The 24,849-nt window shown below is 35.8% G+C and overlaps 1 protein-coding gene across 2 annotated transcripts in view; it reads right to left on the bottom strand.

Moving 5' to 3' along the window:
- Positions 1-8,528: 8,528 nt before the first annotated feature.
- The window catches only part of LOC110453617 (Friend leukemia integration 1 transcription factor-like), a 46,255-nt gene continuing 29,934 nt past the window's right edge, over positions 8,529-24,849 (bottom strand). For both annotated transcript variants that reach the window (XM_021502636.1, XM_021502635.1), the window contains exons 5-7: positions 14,271-14,324; positions 9,745-9,792; positions 8,529-9,223 (exon numbers count right to left, since the gene is read on the bottom strand). In XM_021502636.1, coding sequence (XP_021358311.1) covers positions 8,697-9,223; positions 9,745-9,792; positions 14,271-14,324 — 629 coding nt within the window. In that variant the 3' untranslated portion in view covers positions 8,529-8,696. The remainder of the gene's footprint in view (positions 9,224-9,744; positions 9,793-14,270; positions 14,325-24,849) is intronic.

Raw genomic sequence — 24,849 nt, 5'->3', positions numbered from 1 at the left:
TAAGTGAACGCCTGCTAATGGGCAGGAAGGTCTATTATTGCACCGCGAACTGTAGACGGAAAGTTAACATTTTAGTTTACAGCTAACTACATTAAATAGTTCCCCGTTTCTCATCCACATAACCCGATAACAATGCGCGCCGAATCATTCACCGGAAATGGCTAGCATTACTGTGACGCTACGCGGAATCCAGTCGGATGCTTAAATCGGAAACATCACTCAGTCGAAGATGAACAGTCGTGCCGGATCATTCAAAGTAACAAAAAATTATATTGTCCGAACGATATCACTTCCAAATTGTTCCTATCAATTAAAACCGATGTTTTTAACATCCCTGCACATTTAGAAAGATCAATATCTGATCGATTTTAGTTGGCGCGTTATGTACGATGTTGAGAGGAATGTTCACTTCTAATGGCTGGGAGTGTTCAGAACAAAGCTACCTAACAAAGCGTCACTCTGCTAGTAGTGCCCATGTTTTGTTCGGCCATCATGACCAGCGTTGAAACCATTAGTATCTATGCGATTTGATTTTAATACCTTGTACGTAATAATATATACGGTTGGTATCTCGGCTTGAATCTGAGGTGAAAAATGATATGTCCAACAAAAGGGGAATACTGAAAAATCGATACTACGGCAATAAATCTCTATTCATACAATTACCTCTATAAAGTTATCCAATAATGATAAACCAGATTTCTCTAAAAATTGTCTCCAAAGTCGTTTTGATATATTTGACATAACGTATGAAAAATCATTATTGTTTATTCATCTGCCAATTGCATGAAAAATTGAGAAATTACATATTGAAACATTTTCATTTGCGGACCTCACAGGGTGGTATATTATGAATACACAATGTCACCAACCAGCTGCCATACTGATTAATTATATACGTTTGATTTGTGAGGATAAGAATGAGATTTAACCTTCCATTTTCTGATTGAGGGTCACACAATCGTTTTCTCTATCCAAAGTTCACGGTAATTTCAGAGATTCTAAAATGGTTGTCACTGCCACGCGACGATGTCACACGAACGCTTGTTGATAATGATAACTGTACTAGGCTGTCCTTGTAGGTGTTAGCTCTGAGCAGTTCATGTTCTTTTCTGTTTATTATTGTACAAGTGATGTCAGGTGTATCTTTAGCAGATCATTTATAAACCGAACACATGTACGCCATCTAATTTTAATAATAATCATTGACGAATCGCCAAGGTGTATTTAATAATGAAACAGAACTTTAGGTAAATCACAATAATGCATTTAGGTTTTTGTTGTACAACCTCTGAATTGATCTATCATCTGACAATTTAAAAAAAAAGTCTGAAAAATCTGAATTTGAAAACATTTCTTTTCTTTCCGTCATACTAAGAAATCGGGGACAAATCATGTCGTGACGTCAAATTCAGACTTTGCAAGGACTTCCCAAATGACTTTCGATAAACGTTAGACACCTGACGGAAACGGTAGCCAAAGAAATCAGTCTGGTTCCCACGAATATTTCTGTTCTAACAGCTGGTAAAAACAGCTGTTTTAAATATATTATGTACCAAACACTATACCAGCCATGAAGCTAAACTGTATTAAAATATTTTGATTTTTTAGGTAAATTGAAGGATTGAAATGCATGTTTTACTAACTTTATGAACTTATATAACACAGTCCCGCTCAAGCATATTTTCATATTGCGCAGTAGTCAACTTTGATTCATGAGCTTATTTTGTCATCATATGATTAAACGATTGTAAAGTCCTGTGATTTAAGGTGTAACAAACATAGGCAGTATCCAAATTTGATAAAAAAATATATGTTTACAGTTTATATTCATACCTCATTCCATTATGACGTAATGCAATGCTGTTATGTAAAACATAGGTCGATTAGGATAAAATATTGTGTATCAGAGTCGTCACGTTTATCATAGTGCTTGATGATGAGAATAGTGTAATTGCCATACTCTATGTAAATATCCAAATATGAATTTGGGGACGAGGTATAAAGTTCTGGAGGTAGATGAGTCACTAGATAGGACTCTTGTTCAAATTGTGGAAGTGCCTTATCTCCCTTATCAAATAGCCAGTTTCAATATCAGCACAAAAACAGATTAGCTATAGAGGGTCACATGTATGCCTCATATGAATACTGAAAGTCTGATGAACTATAATTGGAATATCTGTGATATATTTTGTCTAAATATGGTAAATAGACATTGGTGGTTTTATTTGTGAAACATCAAACCGTCAACAGGAAACACACAGGCTATGATATTTTCTGCAGTGTTGGTCGGCTGTAATTTCAGTGAAGTCGATGAAAGAAACAGCAGATTATCGGCATTCCTAAAGTTTGTTGTTTTTATACAAGGGATATACATCCTTACTCGACCTACTCCAGATCCTATCAATCCTTTTACCACCTACTCCTGAGTCTGTTGATCCTTTCACCACCTACTCGAAAACCTATTGATCCTTTCACTACCTACACAGGAGCCAAATAATTTTCTCACTACTTACTCCAGAGTCTACATGTATTAATCCTTTAACTACCTACTCCTAAACCTACGTGTATAAATCCTTTCACTACCTACTCCTAAACCTACATGTATTAATCCTTTAACTACCTACTCCTAAACCCACGTGTATTAATCCTTTCACTTCCTACTCCTAAACCTACATGTATTAATCCTTTCACTACCTACTGCAGAGCCTACATGTATTAATTATTTCACTTCCTACACCAGAACCTACATGTATTAATCCTTTCGCTACCTACTCAAGAACCTACATGTATTAATCCTTTCACTACCTACTCCAGAACCTACATGTATTAATCCTTGCACTACCTACTCCAGAACCTACGTGTATTAATTCTTTCATTACCTACTCGAAAACCTACATGTATTAATCCTTTAACTACCAACTGCAGAACCTACATGTATTAATCCTTTCACTTCTTACTGCATAACCTACATGTATTAATCCTTTTACTTCTTACTGCATAACCTACATGTATTAATCCTTTTACTTCTTACTGCAGAACCTACATGTATTAATCCTTGCATCACCTACTCCAGAGCCTAATGTATTAATCCTTGCACTACCTAGTCCAGAACCTACATGTATTAATCCTTCCACCACCTACTTCAGAACCTACATGTATTAATCCTTGCACCACCTACACCAGAACCTACATGTATTAATCCTTGCACCCCCTCCACCAGAACCTACATGTATTAATCCTTGCCCCCCCTACTCCAGAACCTACATGTATTAATCCTCGCACCACCTACTCCAGAACCTTCATGTATTAATCCTTGCACCACCTATACCAGAAGCTTTATGTATTAATCCTTGCACCACCTACACCAGAACCTTCATTTTTTAATCTTTGCACCACCTACTCCAGAACCTACATGTATTAATCCTTGCACCCCCTCCACCAGAACCTACATGTATTAATCCTTGCCCCACCTACCCCAGAACCTACATGTATTAATCCTTGCACCACTTACTCCAGAACCTACATGTATTTATCCTTGCACCCCCTACTTCAGAGCCTACATGTATTAATCCTTGCACCACTTACTCCAGAACCTACATGTATTTATCCTTGCACCACCTACTTCAGAGCCTACATGTATTAATCCTTGCACCACTTACACCAGAACCTACATACCTACATGTATTAATCCTTCCACCACCTTCTTCAGAACCTACATGTATTAATCCTTGCCCCCCCTACTCCAGAACCTACATGTATTAATCCTTACACTACCTACCCCCGAGCCTACATGTTTAACCCTTTCAATACGTACTCCAGAGTATATTAATCCTTGAACCACCAACACCAGAACCTACATGTATTAATCCTTGCACCACTTACACCAGAACCTACATGTATTTATCCTTGCACCACCTACTTCAGAGCCTACATGTATTAATCCTTGCACCACCTTCTCCAGAATCTACATGTATTAATCCTTGCACCACCTATACCAGAAGCTTCATGTATTAATCCTTGCACCACCTATACCAGAAGCTTCATGTATTAATCCTTGCACCACCTACACCAGAACCTTCATTTTTTAATCTTTGCACCACCTACTCCAGAACCTACATGTATTAATCCTTGCACCACCTTCTCCAGAATCTACATGTATTAATCTTTGCACCACCTATACCAGAAGCTTCATGTATTAACCTTGCACCACCTACACCAGAACCTTCATGTATTAATCCTTGCACCACCTATACCAGAAGCTTTATGTATTAATCCTTGCACCACCTATACCAGAACCTTCATGTATTAATCCTTGCACCACCTATTCGAGAACCTTCATTTTTTAATCTTTGCACCACCTACTCCAGAGCCTACATGTATTAATCCTTGCACCACCTACACCAGAACCTACATGTATAAATCCTTGCACCACCTACACCAGAACCTACATGTATTAATCCTTGCATCACCTACTCCAGAACCTACATGTATTTATCCTTCCACCACCTACTCCAGAACCTACATGTATTAATCTTTGCACCACCTACACCAGAACCTACATGTATTTATCCTTGCACCACCTACACCAGAACCTACATGTATTTATCCTTGCACCACCTATACCAGAACCTTCATGTATTAATCCTTGCACCACCTACTCCAGAACCTACATGTATTAATCCTTGCACCACCTACACCAGAACCTACATGTATTAATCCTTGCACCACCTACTCCAGAACCTACATGTATTTATCCTTGCACCACCTATACCAGAACCTTCATGTATTAATCCTTGCACCACCTACTCCAGAACCTACATGTATTAATCCTTGCACCACCTATACCAGAACCTACATGTATTAATCCTTGCACCACCTACTCCAGAACCTACATGTATTAATCCTTGCACCACCTACTCCAGAACCTACATGTATTAATCCTTGCACCACCTACTCCAGAACCTACATGTATTAATCCTTGCACCACCTACTCCAGAACCTACATGTATTAATCCTTGCACCACCTACTCCAGAACCTACATGTATTAATCCTTGCACCACCTACTCCAGAACCTACATGTATTAATCCTTGCACCACCTACTCCAGAACCTACATGTATTAATCCTTGCACCACCTACTCCAGAACCTACATGTATTAATCCTTGCACCACCTACTCCAGAACCTACATGTATTAATCCTTGCACCACCTACTCCAGAACCTACATGTATTAATCCTTGCACCACCTACTCCAGAACCTACATGTATTAATCCTTGCACCACCTACTCCAGAACCTACATGTATTAATCCTTGCACCACCTACTCCAGAGCCTACATGTATTAATCCTTGCACCACCTACTCCAGAACCTACATGTATTAATCCTTGCACCACCTACACCAGAACCTACATGTATTAATCCTTGCACCACCTACTCCAGAACCTACATGTATTAATCCTTGCACCACCTACACCAGAACCTACATGTATTAATCCTTGCACCACCTACTCCAGAACCTACATGTATTAATCCTTGCACCACCTACACCAGAACCTACATGTATTAATCCTTGCACCACCTACACCAGAACCTACATGTATTAATCCTTGCACCACCTACACCAGAACCTACATGTATTAATCCTTGCACCACCTACACCAGAACCTACATGTATTAATCCTTGCACCACCTACACCAGAACCTACATGTATTAATCCTTGCACCACCTACACCAGAACCTACATGTATTAATCCTTGCACCACCTACTCCAGAACCTTCATGTATTAATCCTTGCACCACCTACTCCAGAGCCTAATGTATAAATCCTTGCACCACCTACTCCAGAGCCTACATGTATTTATCCTTGCACCACCTACTCCAGAGCCTAATGTATAAATCCTTGCACCACCTACTCCAGAGCCTAATGTATAAATCCTTGCACCACCTACTCCAGAGCCTACATGTATTAATCCTTGCACCACCTACACCAGAACCTACATGTATTAATCCTTACACTACCTACACCAGAACCTACAATTAATCCTACCACTACCTACTCCAGAGCCTACATGTATTAATCCTTACACTACCTACACTAGAACCTGCATGTATTAATCCTCTCACTACCTACCCCCGAGCCTACATGTATTAATCCTTACACTACCTACAACAGAACCTACATGTATTAATCCTTACACTACCTACCCCCAAGCCTACATGTTTAACCCCTTTAATACGTACTCCTGAGTATATTAATCATTGCATCACCTACTTCAGAGCCTAATGTATTAATCCTTGCATCACCTACTCCAGAGTCTAATGTATTAATCCTTGTATAACCTACTCCATAACCTATTAATAAGTTCATTATCAGGTGTTCTGGGTGTTTCGGCAGTTTAAATGTTTCCTCAACTATTATGCCATTATTTTTTCTTCTTCTACCTATCTATGTGACTTTAGCTTGATTGTCGATCTGGCCATTAGGTTTGTCAACTCTTATGATTTCTGTATTACAATAATATACACCAGACAAAACTTGAATGTATAATGATGGCGGATTAAGGTAGTGATGATTTATCAAAACATGAAACCAAGCTAGTTATAACTTACATGCATTTTGAATAAAGGTAGTTTCGGGCGCTCGCAACCTACAACTTCCGCCATAGTTCTCACTTAAAATGTGGTTTTTATTTCAAGGGCGCGGTTATATGTATTTATCCTGGCTTCTATGAACGTTTTTCTCTTTAAATCGTCAGTCTAAGACAAACGTATCCTCGACACATAAACTATCCAGTTTGCTTAAAAGTTAACTGAAATGGTATATTAACAAATGGCATAATACATTGATGAAGGTCCAAAGTAAGATAATACGGGGGATGAGGAACCTGCGGAGCAGAAGTAAGAAGATATCGTTTATGTTTATCTTGAAACATTTGCCTTGAGTTTGATTATTGAATACTTTATCCTGGTATGACTCATTCACGGAAGATTGTAGAATAGTCTTAAGCATTGTTATTTTGGTGTATTACGTAAACAGTTTTGTAAGGAATGTTACGTTTTGTAAGGTTCTCATTCAATACCAAACGTGATAGATACTAAAACGTATGGCCTTTTGTGTAGTGGTTATGCCGACATCAAGGTAAAAGTATCAAGTATTGTCTGTTGTCGGTGTGCGGGCTTGCATACATTATCGGAAACTGCCAGTTGTGAAGACAGTCAGACCAGGGATATTGACACCTAGGGCGGTATTATAGAGTGCTTGTTATTTGTGCTGCTAATTATGTTAAAAATTTTGTTTGTGATATTTTCTTGCCCCAGGAAATTGAAAAAAGCGAATCATTGTCAGGAAACTTTACCCAATGGTTAACAGACTTCGTTAGTAACAAGAAAGGATGACGGAGGAACGTTTACTCTAAATGATTTCGTTCGTTTAAAATAGCCATAGGGGTTCGATGCATATTATTCTACTGTCGTTTTAATGAGCGTTTTTATCAAACTTCACGCTAACAGTAATAATTGTCACTTTTTTAAGTCTATATTTTCGCTTCTTCTGAAATAGATTGTGCTTTGTCTCACCTCGACATGCGTAGCTCTAGATTTGATATTTTGTAACAAAATACAAACATCTGATGTTGTTTTGTTATGTACGTTATGCTACATAAGTCATTGTTACAGTTTTATTTATCAAACTTCAGTATCAATGTTGATATGGGTAACACCGATTATGATAGATCCTTTAAGCTATTAGCTAGCTGTCAAATCCCTTTTTATCAACTTTATATGTTTTTGTATGACTATTGTTGTAAACATTGAATACAATATTAAGACTAATTAGATATCTTATTCAAGAGACACACGGAGGTTTCTCTTAGAGGTTTGTTATCTTCTTCATCTAATTGGTGTTACTTAATGATGAAATTTAAAAAGTCACAATATTTTTAACCAATTACTTTCGATGAGATTATCATAATAACTAACCAGCATGATTTAAATAACCGTGTTACACCATAGCGTTTTTGTTTCGCCATGACAGTAGTAATGATTAATCACTATATATAAATATTATCAATGTTTTGTTCTGTAAGTTGTTTCATTTCAAGTAAATATATCAAATAAGGGAGACACAAGAAAATTGAATTGTGGATTTTACGATTCATTGATTGAAACGTGTGTAACAAAATTGTGGTAATAAATAAAATACTTTCGTTTATGATAAAATAATAATGTAAGTTTAGCGAGTATGAAAAATCAAATGTAAATGTATACCTATGCTTTACCTCAGTATAGAAACTCCTGCAGAGGACTTAATGTCATTAGACCAATTTTATATTGAGCTTACTGTCAAACACATTACTGTAACACCACTAGCGCTATTGGGACATCACTACCAACTGGTGCGCGATGTCATCCTCACTACCAACGGATAACATCAATCAGACACTGGGTCTGCCTGATGTACGATATTGTCCTACCTACACAAGTAATAAATGAAGATAAACCGTTCGTTTTTTAAAGAATTTTTATTATTTTTTTTTTTTCATACAATATGTACAAGTCTCGTTTTGAAAATAACAACGATTCTCCAACAAAAAAGAATTTTATAAATAAAACGTTCTCCAAATATATACACAGAGAGGAATGTGTTAATATTTCACCATAAATAACAAATGAGTTGCTATCGTAACCAACTTTTCACGAGTAAAATGATCCCATGTGTGTCGGCAAATGTCCCGCATGAGGTGACATAACGTGATTTGAAATGTAGGGTGAGATGTTATTGGTTGTGGTTGGCCAATAAGGATTCGTGGCGGCAAATAAGCTTGGAGTAGCCGGCGCTGGCATTGACGCATGCGCAGGTAGGTAGTTGAGTCTAGATGACGGATATCCGGACATGATCATGTCCTGTTGGTATCGGTACGCTGAGTCCGGGGCTGTCGGTTGAATAGCTTGCTGTAGACCAACAAAGTCAAATTTGTATGCATACCTCTTGCCGTGTACTTTGGTCATAATGTTTTTGTCATAGTAGTATCTGAGCGCCCGACTCAGCTTATCGTAGTTCATGTTAGGTTTGCTCTTTCTCTCGCCCCAGCGTCGAGCCACCTCGTCCGGGTCGACCAGTTTGAACTCCCCGTTGCTTCCCTCCCAGGAGATACAGCCCGCGTTACGCCTGTCAGAGAGAAGCTCTAGCAGGAATTGCCACAGCTGGATCTGTCCACTGCCTGTAATAGTTAAAACAAGTAATACATAGAGAATTTGTAGTAGTTATGTTTTTCGAGATAGAATTACCACAAACGAAACTTTCTTAATATTGAATATGCTATTTTCGTTATTTACGTTGAATTTACTAGGCCATATCGATAAAAAGTCCAAAGATATTGACAATATATTGGTAATGGACAACGACGCTGTGAAACGTTATTGGAATTGTTATAGTACTCTCGTAAAGTATGCAGGTAAAGCAGATACGTATAAACATTAGTGTGTTCCACGAAACAGAAAACAGAAAGGAAACATTTCCCATACATTTTACTTTGCTGATATGGATATTTAAATTTCTTTAAACTAACAAGTAAATGAAGAAGGAGGATATGAAAACCGACAGATAAGCGGTTAATTTGTGGTCTATAAGTTAAAAATAACATTTCGGTAATGGCACGGATATCTTTAAATAAGTAGTGAACTTCTGAGTGTTCAAAATAATGTTCTTGTTAAATAACCTAAATCTGTTTTATATACTCACCAGAACTTGAAAGCCGACTTGAAATGGGGCCATACAGCTGATATGGATCTGCAAAACATGAAATTATTTGATGAATAAGCTGAAGCTTTATTGTAAACCAAGTCTATATTCTAACTATCTAACGACAAACTATTGCCTAATAACCGTAAAACTCTGATAAGAAAATAATCCATCAAGTTCAAATCCCATTTAATACAGTAAACGAAATACCGGAGTGTCAGATTGAAAAATCACCGGATGAAAATCGAAAGACAATTGATAGAAACTGTCTTATATCAAACGATTCTGCTGCCTTGTACCAGAATCTAGCGATTTAACACAGCGCCACACAACGTAATACGGAAAGGGTTTGACGAGAGAGTAACTCATTAGATATCAAACCCACTTACAATTCAAGAGGTCGCAGGCTTAGAGACAAAGATTACAAATAAGATGTCAACATTGGTTCAATAAGAAATTGGGGGCTAATTTTCTACACCAGATGATAAAGAAACTCGCATTTTCCAACTCATTTAAACAGGAATCGGCCCGCGGGACCTAACCAGTAGCTACACTCGCTTCGCTCTCATTGAAAGGTCGTTACGAGATTTACCCAGGCGACTAAATATCAATTTCTTTATCAACCTCCGTAGATACAGACAATTTGATAATAGAAAACAATTTATACAAGCTTCTCGTCGACTTGTGGTTTTGTTCCACAGGACAAAGTATATATTCAATAATATCCTGTAAATTACCGTCCCAATCAGATGGGCTCCTCCCTGGGGACATTTAGGGGCCGGGGCAGTGATCGGCGCAATTACCGCTGATACTGGGGGAGGGCCGTATGGAGGAGCCGGAGGGTGTACCGGGAAAGACGATTACAAATTCTTTTGTTAAAACAATTACAGTGACAGTGGTGGGAAGCTTGACCGTGGCATCTTTATGACTATCTTTTACGGTGACAGAAAGTGCGAAAAATCGCTGAATACCAAGCATTATTGACCTTTACTTGGATGGAAGGACAAAACAGATGTAGTGTTGATATAACGTAATGAGAACCTCTGGTCATAGCCGGGGACTATCTAGACACGTGTAACACAGGGGTACGAACGTTTGTCACATTCATATGGTCAAAGAGGATGAGAAAATGATGGCACCCAACACATAGGTTTGATCTCCATTTAGCATGTATGGAGACAAATTACAAAAGCTGGTGAATAGAGTGACACGCGGATTATAGTGTAATGGCGCCAATTAATTTCCAAGCAAGCGAAAGCTGAAGAAATAAGTCAGAGGATGCTAAACAAATCAAGTAAAATACAATGAAGAAACACTACCACCTCATACAATATAACATGGACGCTGACATCTCTTCGTCATCTTTGTTACATGTGTTCATATAACCCCCTTATAGACGATGTCGGCTATCATTACTATATTTCACTTGTTAATCTAAAACCGAAATTGCTATTTCTTAATACAGATGTATTTGAAAAATATACCACCAATGCAAACTCAGTCTGAACAACGAAAAGAAAGCATCGTTTTGTTACAAGTGCTAAAAACGAAATGGGAAGACATAAAAGAAGCAGTATAATATCGAAAGTAAGATTTGTATGAAAGATGGTGATATGGTAAATGTAGGAGTTTGTACTATAATATTTATTTTGAAACAACGTCATGCCATAAAGTGTCACATAACCGAATACAAACTGGCATCTCTGTCAAGAATAAAAAGCTGAGAGTCAAAATCGTAATTAATTATGGTACTCGATGTCAAGCAAGAAAGGGTCAGCTAATTAACTAACGGACCTCATACAGAGTCAATAACAGTACTAGCTAGGCTGTATCCAGTGCTACTAGGGGCTGGTTAATCGGTTGACAATGACCTAAATAGTCGGTAGGGTCTGTCCACGTCAACCCTAAGAGCTGTTTAGTGGGTAACAATGGCGGAGTGGATGTGTACTTAGGCTATCGTTTACATCAGTTCTCCTGTTCGACAATACAAATAAACGCTTCATTACGTCCATGGCAGACACCTTTACAAACTTAATGGCCATTCTCCGGACACTGGTCACTACAGCCTTGATAATCAATGGTCACCCTTGACCCGACACGCGCGTGTTTGTCAGTAGCAGACGACGCGTACATTGCACACGTGTTATGCATGTTGCGCCTCTCCTTGGAAAGGTACATATTTCATTACTCTTTTCAGACTGAGTTGTTCCTAAGTGTAGTTAAGGGTCGTACACTTGGAATCAATACCTATAGGACAATGGGTACGTTGGTTACGACCATCTACCCGGAACGTAAATCAGCTTCTGAAACAACGGATACCACATCCCGACAGTTATGACGCGTCTAATTAAAAGTAGGGGTCTTGGTGGAGGGCAGAACGGGACATATATCATCTACCCGTATCGTTACTAATTGGACAGGTAAAAAGAATCCAACTCAATCACAGGTCATTGCTAACTGTGAAATTTTCAATTAAATGTTAAATGAGATAATTACTTTCACTGGATCAGTAAACTAAATTATATTCCCTTTGTCCGCGTGAAAGTGTATAGATTTCATGTTTATTAAATGAGAAAAAGAAGCGATTGAGGCGCATGACTTGTGATTATCTGACGCTAACAATGTCAATAACATTTGCAAAAGTATATATCATGCTTGTCAAAATAGTTAAAAAAGATAATAATGAAAACACGGCATGGCCACCCAAGCATGCCTCCGTCTGGTCGTCTATTTAAAATCATTTCTATATGGTCATCAACATAGTACAATATATACGCGTAATGAAAAACATTCACAAAAACTGCACGTCATATGCAACAATAGCAATGGTGATTTTAACATAAATTTATTTTTATTTTATCTCTAATTGATGTTAAAAAAACAGATAAAAATATTGATCGTCTAATAATACTTTAACAAATAAGAAGCTGTATAAATTGCTCCTGGGTCTGAACGAAGATGTCCTACTCATATTATAAAAAACGATTGGTTTTATTTTGAGACACAATGACACGTTTACATATCCCAGATAGCAGCATATATGTGTGGTGCCAGAAGAAAAGGAAAGGAAATGAGTACATCAATAGCTGCTATCGCGGAGAGTACGAATGCATCACACAAAGGGACGTGGGGAAGAGAAAAACACGACCACCAAACCAGACCCGGCGTAACTTCCTGTGCATGTTCAAACAGACAATAATGTCCTTCTCACATTTCCTCTGTCGCTACCTCAGCATAGCACAAATCGCCTGAAGATTGCATCCAATCGAAAACTAATATGGCATCATGATAATAGACTAGGATCGCCAGAATCATTGCTTCAAAATAACACTGTTTTATGGTTGAGAATCCCAACAATCATGAAAGGTCTAGGAGGAAAAGACAACAGGAAAAATTACAATGATAAATTGACGAAACCTAATTACTAAGGAAGTAATAAGGTCCATCACTGATGCCACATTTTCCTCTCGACTTTACCGGGTCTTCTTTTGATTAATACAGTTAGTAACGAGAGAGGAGAAAACTTTCTCGTGCTTTAGTAAATCACAAACAGTGGCTGATTAGCCCATGGTTAAGACGAAGATACTGATTTAAGGGCATCAAGTAGAGGCATCGATTATCCCTACATATCTCTTCTCTTGTGGAGTTCTTGTGAGAGATAAAAATTAAAAACAAAGGACATAAATCTTTTCTCAGAAAATTGTCAATAAAGTTGAAACCAGACTAGAACAAAGAGATTCGATTGTTGTTATAAATGAAATTATTAAGCCTACATATAAAGATTTTCATTTTTAACATATTAATACATGTAAAATGAATATTATATCAAATGTTTATGGGTAGAAATGTATGTATTGTGAGAATGAATACGTATACAATGGGCAGATTAAGCACATATTCTCATTCACAAATCTAATACAGTACCATATAGTACTGCCAACTTGACCAAGTTATACACTCTTTTATTGAGTTTAGTATACTACAATGTAGTACGTTATACAAAGAACATGTATATTAGCAACGTAACTTGCTTGTAATACTATTTACAGCATTACTTGTTCGTCTAAAAACAAGATTCATTAAATGGGTGTAACATCTATGTCTGTATGATGTTTGGATATAAGGAATAATATTAACGTTGTTTCTTTACACATTACACAGTACTCTCCCTTTGATCTCATAAACTATAATTAGATATGCAAAATGCTATAAGTCTGTGATATTACGCTGCTCAATATGCTTATCAATTACAAGTAGTGAGTCGTTGACATTGTCCATATCAATAAGATGTAGTTGTATATATGAAAACACCAGAATGTGTTCTATAATTTTGTTAATCACTTATAATACGTGAGATAACTTCTTTTAGGGGAGCTTCATTCCCAAATTTGAAAGTAACATGGTTAAAAATTAATTCAAATATATCTAGGGACGCGTGCGTTTAGAGAATTAAAATATTATATAGAAGAAGCAATAGTGATTAACAAATGATAAGTGATACTAGCAGGGGCTACCTCTTTACTCACCTTGTGGGGTAGGACTTGTCTGTGGGGTCCAGGCTGACTTGCCAAATCCGTGATCTACAAAAATTTAGAATGTGTAATTTTAACACATGATTTGATATAGTTACAATCAATGTCAGGAAAAAAAATATGTAATATATGATGTCTAATTAAACAAATAGCAATTCTGTTTAAAAACTTTTCTTTCTTTCTTTTGAATGTAACGCTAACGTGATGGGGGTATTAATCTATATACAACAAAAGTCCAGATAGAGAAATCATTTCTGTATTAACATTTACTTCGTACTTTTATTCTTTATCGAATTAAACGGGAATTTAAGAACGATTAAAGAATTTCAAGTGATAGTTTTTTCTTGTATATAACATCACTTCACTGGAATTTTCCTGAAATGTTTTGGGTTGTTTAGACTGTTTAAAATTAAATAAGACAGGCCTTTTGGGTTTCAAAACTGATTGATTTGTGTTTTTTAAATTCATTATGTAAAAGGAATTCGAATAGCAGTGCAGAGATCATATGTAGAGCATCATCCAGACCTAGAAGATAATTATACGGGGTTGTCGGTGATCAAGATAGATCTGTTTTAATAAACAATTTTGGTCTTAATGTCAAACTGTTCGGCGGAACACGATAAATGAAAGTTGCCATGATTAAAAATTGCAACAAAATACGGACAATTGTTCAACACCACACCCACACGTATCCGTCGATTTGACCGAGTCATCCCATTATAATTGAACTGGTTGCAAACTATGCTTGTTGACGAGATAGGTGAGATTAGATGTGCTAATGTGACGTATGCTTAGTCATGATTCATAGTACTGTATTATTCGAAGTGTCTCGGAAATTAGCATTTATCCACATGTTTTACTGGTGCACTCTGGTAAAGTCTGGTATGTAAATGGATTGTTTCCTTATCAAAATACGTACACATTAACACATTGTAACAAACTGTTCTGGGTGTTTGTAACACTAGGGATGAAGTTTGGTCGAGTACACATGATGGACAGGAGAATAGTGTTCAACTAAATATTCGTGACTTCTCGTATTTCCTTTGCATATAAATATTATCTCTGATATGTTTTAGATAAAACCATATTGATAAAGTTAGGTACACAGCAACGTATATTACCTTTAAATAATTGTCCGAAAGATTAGTTTCATCCGGAAATCTTTCTGTGAAAGAATTGCCTGTCAGTTATTTAGTAAGTGGTATTTTGATACGTAGTAACATCCATGTGAGATGAATGTAAAATGTATTGCCATATATTAGAGAGTTACGACCATAACAAACATGGTAAGTACACTAGTGTTGTTAAATGGTCGCAAAAAGAAAATATTGTTATATTGTTTTAATTATACATAAACGTGGGTCAAAGTTCAGTGTAAATTTTAAATTTAAGTAGTTTTGATATTATCGATAGTATAAACCAACATACAATGCAGTGTTATGTAGAGGAAATATTATACAAAGTTTTGACTTTGAAAATTAATGAAAAATTAATGATATAAAATTGTGATATATCTTGAATCAGCATTAGTGCGTCTACTACAAAATAAACTAGATAACCATAAACATTAATTTAAATGCTAAAATTTCCTGAAATATTATGCACTTCATTACTATTGTATCAGGCTAAAGTGATAAATCCTACCGCTTGGAATAAATCCATGATGGTATAAAAAATAGCAGAAATATGTTTTTAATATTTCAATCGTAAACTATTAAATATTTAATAGCAGGGGGACATACGGGTAAAATTAAAAGCAGAAATAGATAATTATGAGTAAAATTAAAACAAATAAAACAAAAACAAAAAATACTGAATACTTAATATTATCAAAGAATGTTTTACAGAAAACACCACATGAGTTGGGTAATCGATACTGTACTCGACAGTTTTCACGTGATTGATGACGTGACGTGCATTTGTTTGTACACGTGCCAACAACTGATTGTGACAGATGACGCAAAAATTGACGTCGCATTTACCTGAGAACATGAAACTAGAAAACCCCGCAAATGAGCATTGTCTGAAGTAATCGGCCTGCTTCAACGCTTGCATGTGCATCTTGATGAGAGTGTGGTTACGGAGACCTGGGGTGGATTGTTACGTTACACGTCTTGTCATCAACAGTAAATGTTTTCATCCGTCAACACAGCACGTGATTTGTCACGCAAAATTTTCTCCATGTACAACCCAAGTAATCCGCTTCACAAGTAATGAAATAGATTTGTCCGCGCTGTGACTTTCGAAAAAGATTAATTTCTTTCCCAATTCTTTCTTTTATAATTCTCTACTGTTAGCACTTTTAAAATCACTGATGTTTGTGGTCAATCACATCCATAATGAATTAAATAATGATTGTCTTGGCATTAATTTTAAAGTCTGAATCATCAATAAAACTTTCTCGTCCAGTTGGCATGGCTAACGATAAGATGATGTTTCATGTTTATGAAGATAACAACTCGTCAGCTGATTCCATGTGGTCAGCAACACAATGTTGATTTCTCGGCAATTATAGACTGGTACCTATTAGTCATTAATCACAAAATCTCATATATCCTGAATAGTTCCAAAAATAATCGCACAAACTTCCAGTAGAATAATTAAAATAGCATCAGTAAAATAAGTTCAACGTCAACAAAAGCATCACATCAAAAACTAAAATTTCGACCTCTGTGACTGACAGGCTTAGTCGCTACCAACATTGATGTTAAGCGATGACATACAATGATAATAATGATTATAATTTGCGTTCCTGCTGTTTGCCATTTTAAAGTTTTATATATCGCCTTATTCTATAGCGCTGAGCTGTGATTTACGTGTACGAACCAATCAAATCGTTTAGCGGATATCAGCGATAGCCAATGTGTTCCTGTGTCACAAACTGCCTCTTTTCTTGGCGGCTGATCAATACCGGCTAAGTGGCGTAACATAATTCCGGGCTCGGCGCGCGAGGCCGGTGTTTACATTGTCGTACAGCAATACAGAGACTCGGAAACGCGGGGGGCTTCACACCCATCAACAAAGCCGGGGTGTAACGGGACATTGTGATGCCCTATTATATATGTGATTGGTTATTTTGAAATCTACTCCCATCCTATCTGCATTTGTATAGACAGAAATGGAACATGTTACGCCATACATTCACTGACGATAACCGACAATTTAACGCCGAATGAAACTCAGAGTAGAATATAATGAAAAAATTGCTTGCTTGTCTATATATGTTGCTCTGTAAATGTGATCATGTGAACTAATTTCTTCTTAAAATACAGCTTTTTATTTTCCTTTTTATGCGATCGACTAATTTTGTTAAATACTTATTTTTATACATTCATTTTCATGTGGAAACATGGATTGTACGATATAATATTTTATTCTTTTTTCCCATCTTTTTTATGTAAACACATTTGTATTTTTGTTAAACCATTTTTTTTGCTATCACTTTTTGTTTATTTCCTTTATGGCATCCTTGTAGAATGGCTCACTTTATGTAAGAAAGCATTGACTACGTAGCTGTATTTCTATATTCGGTGATGTTTTTTTCCTTATCAGGCAGCTCCTTTAATGTAAATGAACACGTTGAATACATTTTATTCGTTTAGGCAGACATTTCTGTACATCGGTATAGTTCATACCCCATTTTTCTACACATCATAATGGTTCCACTGAAACAGATTTATAATTATGAATTATTTACCTTATAACGACGGTCTTCAGTTTAACAGCGATGCTATTTAATTTCCTATTCAGTTACGAACTACCATTTTTTTTATGTGAGAAGAAAACATCAAGTGTACGAATTTAGGTTACATATTTCTTGGGGAATTGTATATTTATTGAGTGTAATGACACATAATACAGTTTATTTCCTAGGGCTAAACCTTAACATTGAGTCCGTGGTATATATACTGTGCTGATATTTTTAACATTAATCTGTAAAACAAAGTAAATCACCAAAGCAATTCTACAAACGACAAACAATATATTCGATTCCAATTGATAACAAAAGGAATTGGAATTAAAATTACGGCCACTTAAAGTACATTCTGGAACCGGTCTATATATTAAATATTCAGTTCAGTGTAATAATTATTTTAAATGCGAGTATGACATTCCTATTGTCATATTATATGTAACATATAATGAGTATGACATTATGTAATTATCACATATAAATAATATGAATATGATATTCCTATGATATATATAAACAGATAAGTATGACATCACTATGTAAATATTTTACATATAAACAGATTAGTATGACATCACTATGTATATATTATATATATATGTATGACATCACTATTTATATATTATATATATAAGTATGACATCGCTATGTATATATTATATATATTCAGATGATTCTGACATCCATATATATAATAAATATAAACAGATAAGTATGACACCACTATGTATATATTATGTATATAAGTATGACATCACTATTTATATATTGTATATATTCAGATGATTATGACATCCATATATATAATAAATATAAACAGATGAGTAAGACATCACTTCGTATAATTATATTCTATATAAAAGATCAGTATCACATCCATATAAATATATTGCATATAAACAGATGCGCATCACGATATATATATATTTTATATAAAAAGATGAGTATGACATTCTATGTTTATATTTCATATACACTCAAGCCGTTTTATTTCATTTAACATGAAAACTACATAATGACAACATGTAGTATTGACTGAGAGTTCCACAATAATGTGTAATTTAATGAAGATTGACCCTTTATCATTGTCTATGATGAAAAGCAAGGGTTATACTGTACGCATTAAACCTAAATTGTTTTATAGGCATATCCATGATATAAATACGAAAACTAATGTTATACCAGGTTTTTGTTTAGTGTTTTTATGATAAACTATGGCAGGAACAAATTCACTGGTGTCAATAATGACTAATACTTTCAACTTAGAAAGTATCCCTAGATTTATATGTTAACAGGATAAAGTCTTAATACCTTCGGTAAAGAAACATTTAGTAATCGTATATTACTTCTATCTAGAATGAGCAAGTATGTCCCCTTGTTGATGTCCTTTTTAGGAATTACTACATATTGAATTGAGTGTTATTGGTATGTAATAGACAATGTGGGGTAAAAGTGATTATCATCAGGTAGTGTGTTATCACACCGGATTGTTGTTTGTCTATTACTGTTCCATCCAATCGTGTTAAAAACGGTGTTTACTGCTAGTGGTGAAATTCTCAATGAAATAATGCTCATTTGGATTTCTAACGCTAAGCAGTCTGGAATAGATTATTTAACGACAAACAACATCAAACAGTCACATCTCAAACAGTGCCCTGATTACTACAAACTATCTGTGTTATCAACAATGTCCTGGATAACTCAATCTATAAAAACCAAGCTTTTCAAGGCCAAAGATTGTTCCATTGATATTAAAAAAGATGAAGCTCCGCGATCCCGTTTTATCAATACAATCTGATTTCGATAAAATTATACTCAAACACGGGGAAATCATCTCTTATTCCCTTTATCGACGAGTTGTATGCTCAATTAAAAGCTAGCGACTGAAAGTTGAGGAGTAAATTAGGAACCGCATCAGATTATACAACGTAACGAGTCTGTGTGTTGGACAACTAGATGTAGAAGGTGTGGGGAATCAGTGAGCACGTTTTTATTATTAGTTCACATAAAAAAACACCACAAATCAGCTGGCTTAAACGTTCGAATCTCACAAAGTAGAATGAGAGACAGTCTCTTTTGTCATCAGGTGATTGATTTCTTCATCAGAAAAAAATATGGAAGCTTTGAAGGACTTCAAAATCTGAATGATTGTACGCTAAGGATGTTAATGACGAGAATGACAACAGTCTCATTTCATCATGCAGATAATGGCCTTATTTAAACGACATCCTTATTAAGCGGTTTCGCACTAAAGCTGTATTCAAATTTATAAAAAAACACTTAAAATGCTGTTTTCATCCACGTCATGACCATATCGTTATCATGCGTTAACTATGGTACTGTCTCGATTAGATAAATATTGTCTTTGTCTGAAATCGTTGGTGGTTATACAATTTCTTTAATTTTTCATTTAACATCATAGTGGGTGCTAAAAGTACTACAGGAACGGTTATACTTCATGATCACCTTTTCTCATATACGCCTTCTGCACGGTTGTTATGTAGTATTTTCTGTTATTATACAATCTGCTCGGAGTCGAGTCGTCCGTCTATACATCAAATTTGAGTCCTGAATTCACCCCTGTATGTTGACCCTATGGCATATCGTTTTTATTAGCCTTCCGTCCCGAATGTGTTATTTTCTAAGAAGGGGACTACATCTTACTTTCGTGTTAACGTATTCAGGCTAATTTGAAAGTGCTAATTACAGGAATGCGACAATATGGTTCAGGCTTGTTAATTTGTTCATCTTGGTGATGCGACTGATTGGTCGATCGGCAAGCTGTGTCAATGCCAAGAGGAATGAAGATATATGGAGCAAGGTAACACTAGCTTGGATCAAAACACATATTTGTCATCAGATTATGATGATAACTTAGAGGGTATTTAAAACTAAGATGTATACTGGCTTAATTAAGTACAATATAAAATAATGCACGGAAAAAGAGCCGCATAGAGTAAACAGAATTGTACGGAATTCACGTCATTTTTCAGCTTTTAGATGGCTGGTCGGCTCGTGTGATGTACCGTAGACAGAACATTTGGGAGATAGGGAATATTCATTGATTGTTGTACAATACAGGCATTGTTTCCCTTTATCTGTGGGGGTAAACAGAAACCGGAATCCTCGTTCAAGGTGACAGTAAGCCAAACCGGCCACATTATTGGCTGACTTTACCGTTTTATTATAATTACCTATTTCACGCCACATTAAATTTCAAAAGCTAAAATTTGTCTATGAAAGGAAATAGAAAAGGCAAATATTTGCTAATGTTTCCTGTGTTGTATGATGTTGGCGATATCTACGTTGCGAAGGATAATGGAAAATGGCTTCATTAGCGTTGACTTGCCGGTGGCTCACATCTGATTTTTGGACCCGAGAAATGTGCAGTGTAGAAATACAATACGGCAACAGCGATGTTAATGAGCTGGGCATCGCTCAATAACGTCAACTTCGTGGGCAGTGGCTTGTTAAAATCACATTGAATAACTTTCATTGTGATATAGTCGTTCTATTTTTCATGTATCTTCCAATGCAAGTTGATTTGTTGCAAAAGTCAATAGTGCAACAAAATGGGAGACATAAAAACGCGTGATAATATCAAATGTATACTCATTTTTAATTGTTACAGACGGTTTCGTATTTTATCTGTATCAACATCTGTATTTTAAAATATTCTTAAAGCATGAAAATGATTTAAGCATGCAAGAACTAAATAGCACTTGCCACCGCCAGAGTGCAGTTTATTAGTATATCTCGATATCTGAATAGATCACCTCAATGAAATACAGTGGTTAAATCCATATAGTCTACAGATGTATCAAACGTCGATAATACAAGTCAGTGTTATAGGTTAACAAAAGCTCTATCGTATGTTGAAAATATTAATATCTTGTAAAATCAAACCAGTCCATCAAATATGCTTTTTATTACACTAATTTATTAACACATCCGACGCAGATGGATTACTGTACAAATGTATATCAACACAGCAAGCGACGAATGGATGAGGAACCACCAATGTCAGTGACTTAACATTCATAAGTAACATAACTGGGTTTTAGTAGGGTAAGTTGTCTTTTACAACCTGCCCTCTGCGTATTGAGTAAAAACCACTCTTGGTAAGGAACTCTTTATAATAGTGTACATTTTTGTATTGTTTTTGAGCCAATATGAAATTTTCTAGATCACAGAAATTTATTTTTACAGCCTCGGGCAACATCGAGGTTGTTTTCTGTACTTCATAAATTGTTATATCGACCCAAAGAAACATTCGAAATAGTTGGATTACCCTAAAGCATTAAACTCGACATGCAGAGGTATAACAGCTTGGAACACGTACCTCATTTTTTTTTTTATTAATGACTCACCAATGATCTTACGTGATTCGGGCTACCTATACATTCGGGTTACCTATATATTCGGGTTATTTGGACCTGTAGGGCGACATTTACCTTCCTTCGTAATTTATCATTCTGTGGACTACTTATTAGTGTTTATCAAGATTATTGGCACTTATTTCTCGTTTGGTATTATTACACGTTACCCGCACTCCCCTGCCGAACACATACAACTAATAAAAATAATGGTCAGTAAGACCATATTTCATCCTACTAACTTGAAAGTAGGCGTGGTGCTGACAAAGACGATTTACAATTTTTACCTTGGTGAAATATACCGGGAAATACAAAAAACAAATTTGTCAACAGTTTTAATTCTCAAAACGAGAGATGGTGAAATTATTTGTTTGTGGGCTAGTCATTAAAATGTAACAACATTTCTACCTCGATTTTTGTTTATTTTATCAATCTACTTTTTAATTATCTCGGATAATTGTCATAACATATCAAAAAAGTTGGGTTGGTGTTAACGGTAGCTATGTGCAGAAAACAGTATTCTCCTTCAAAAACGCAAATAAGATACAATACTACTTACGTGAATTTGAAGAATAAGTAAGATTGCACCGATTTCATAGCATTATTGAAATTATGATAAGATGAGAACATTTGGAAAGTGGCTCACTTCAAAGCCTATGTTTATGTTTATGTTTATCGTTTGCCTTTGTCGAAAAAACAAGATGTTTAAAATTAATATTCTTCGATCAGTGCAATAATAAAAACATTTAGGAAGTGACATTTCTTTCAGTTATAAATAAGATTTAATCACGACACTCAATATCAAACATTGACATGCATGAAAATTGAATGAACCATTAACACCTAAACAATAATTTGTTTTATCCCGTCCACGCTCTATTATTAAAACTACGATTATAACAATCGGATTTCTTTTTATTCTGTATCGTGTTTGAGTGTCAGTTCTCTACGCGCTACTTTAACCAGTAAACCTGCCACTCGGCCAGTCCTTGATTCTGAACAGCTCGGATTGACCATTGGAGAAAATCAGCAAAGCAGAAAACGACTTCAAATTCGGCGAAATGACCGCCGCTGTATCACGCTAAGGATATGCATGTGCAACTGGACACACACGTGTAGGTGAGACTCGGCACGATGACCACCTGCTTGACCGATGCATTCGCACGTCTTGATACCAAATCAGTTCTCTCGTTTTTTAAATCCTTTTCTAAGTGACTTGCTTCCTCATAAAGACATGCAGATTTGATTAAAAACCAAAAGTGGAAACTGAGAAAGTGACAGGCGTCCATCACAGATGACATTCATTATCTATAGCTGTAGCCTACTTGTACTGTACATGAAGCATAGCATTAATAATGAAAATAGATAATGTTGTCTGTTAATGCTACAAGTACGCGACATTGTTATTACAATGTAAGCTGCTGTACACTTACACGAAGTGTCCGAAGCAATCATCTGACAATGATAATTATACACTACCTGATATTATAAATGTAGATCAATTTCATATTTCTTCCGGTAACAGCTCGAGTGTCAAAATATCTGGATATCACATGCTATCGTATTCGGTTAAGGTAGGATTTGCATAACAAGTTAATTTTGATTTCCTTGCTCGGAAAAACATTATGACAATTTAAGGAGAAATTTTATAAACTCTTTCATATATCAAAACGATGACATTAATGTGCTCCGAAGAAACGGAAATTTGCGTCCTCAGTAAAAATGTTGAATAAGCTGGCGTTATCAATGGAAAAACTCGTGGCATTTTTTTCAAGTTTTGATTTTGAGGAAACGTTCACATTTGTTTTCAACTTAAAGCAAATTAATTTCTACATACATTTTTTAAGAAAGGGTTCGTAGTTGACATTTTAACATCTCAGTCGATGTTTTTGTAAAATGTTTAATGGAATTAGTTGAAATCTGTTTATTGCTGAGCGTACAGCAAATGCTTAGGCACAAGGTATTGCGACTTATTAGCTTGATCATCTGATTCAATATTAACCTTTACTCTATATATTTTGTATCATAAAATTGTTGTTAGAAAATTCCAGTTAATGACTGGTGTCTCGAATATAGATACCGGTAAATTAAACACCCAAGGAGTTACATTAGTACGGACGAGTTTGATTTCATGAGCGACAAAAATAAGGGAAAATCTGGCTGTATTTGAACATCACAACCTGGGTTGAAATACAAGACGTCGCAGCAGCCCTTTCTGATTCACTGACAAGCTGCTTATCAATAGATGTCCTAAATACTGTACAAACATACTCGATTTCACACACCGTCACTTACATGTAGTCGGTCGTAATTGTATATTGGTCAGTGGGTCAAGTTCAGGATTGGGACCAACGAGTACAACCTAATCTGCTAAATAATTCAAGAAAAATGCGATTTTTTTAATTGTTTACACAAACCAGAACCTGCAATGAATATATCCGCTCTTACAGAACATCACCAGTAGTTGGTCAACATATTCAGAAGAACGGCAAAGGAAATTTAT

Source organism: Mizuhopecten yessoensis, unplaced genomic scaffold, assembly GCF_002113885.1.
Source record: "Mizuhopecten yessoensis strain PY_sf001 unplaced genomic scaffold, ASM211388v2 scaffold7473, whole genome shotgun sequence".
Lineage (NCBI taxonomy): Eukaryota > Metazoa > Mollusca > Bivalvia > Pectinida > Pectinidae > Mizuhopecten > Mizuhopecten yessoensis.
Note: the sequence above shows the minus strand (reverse complement) of the source record. Positions and strands in the feature narration are given on the sequence as shown.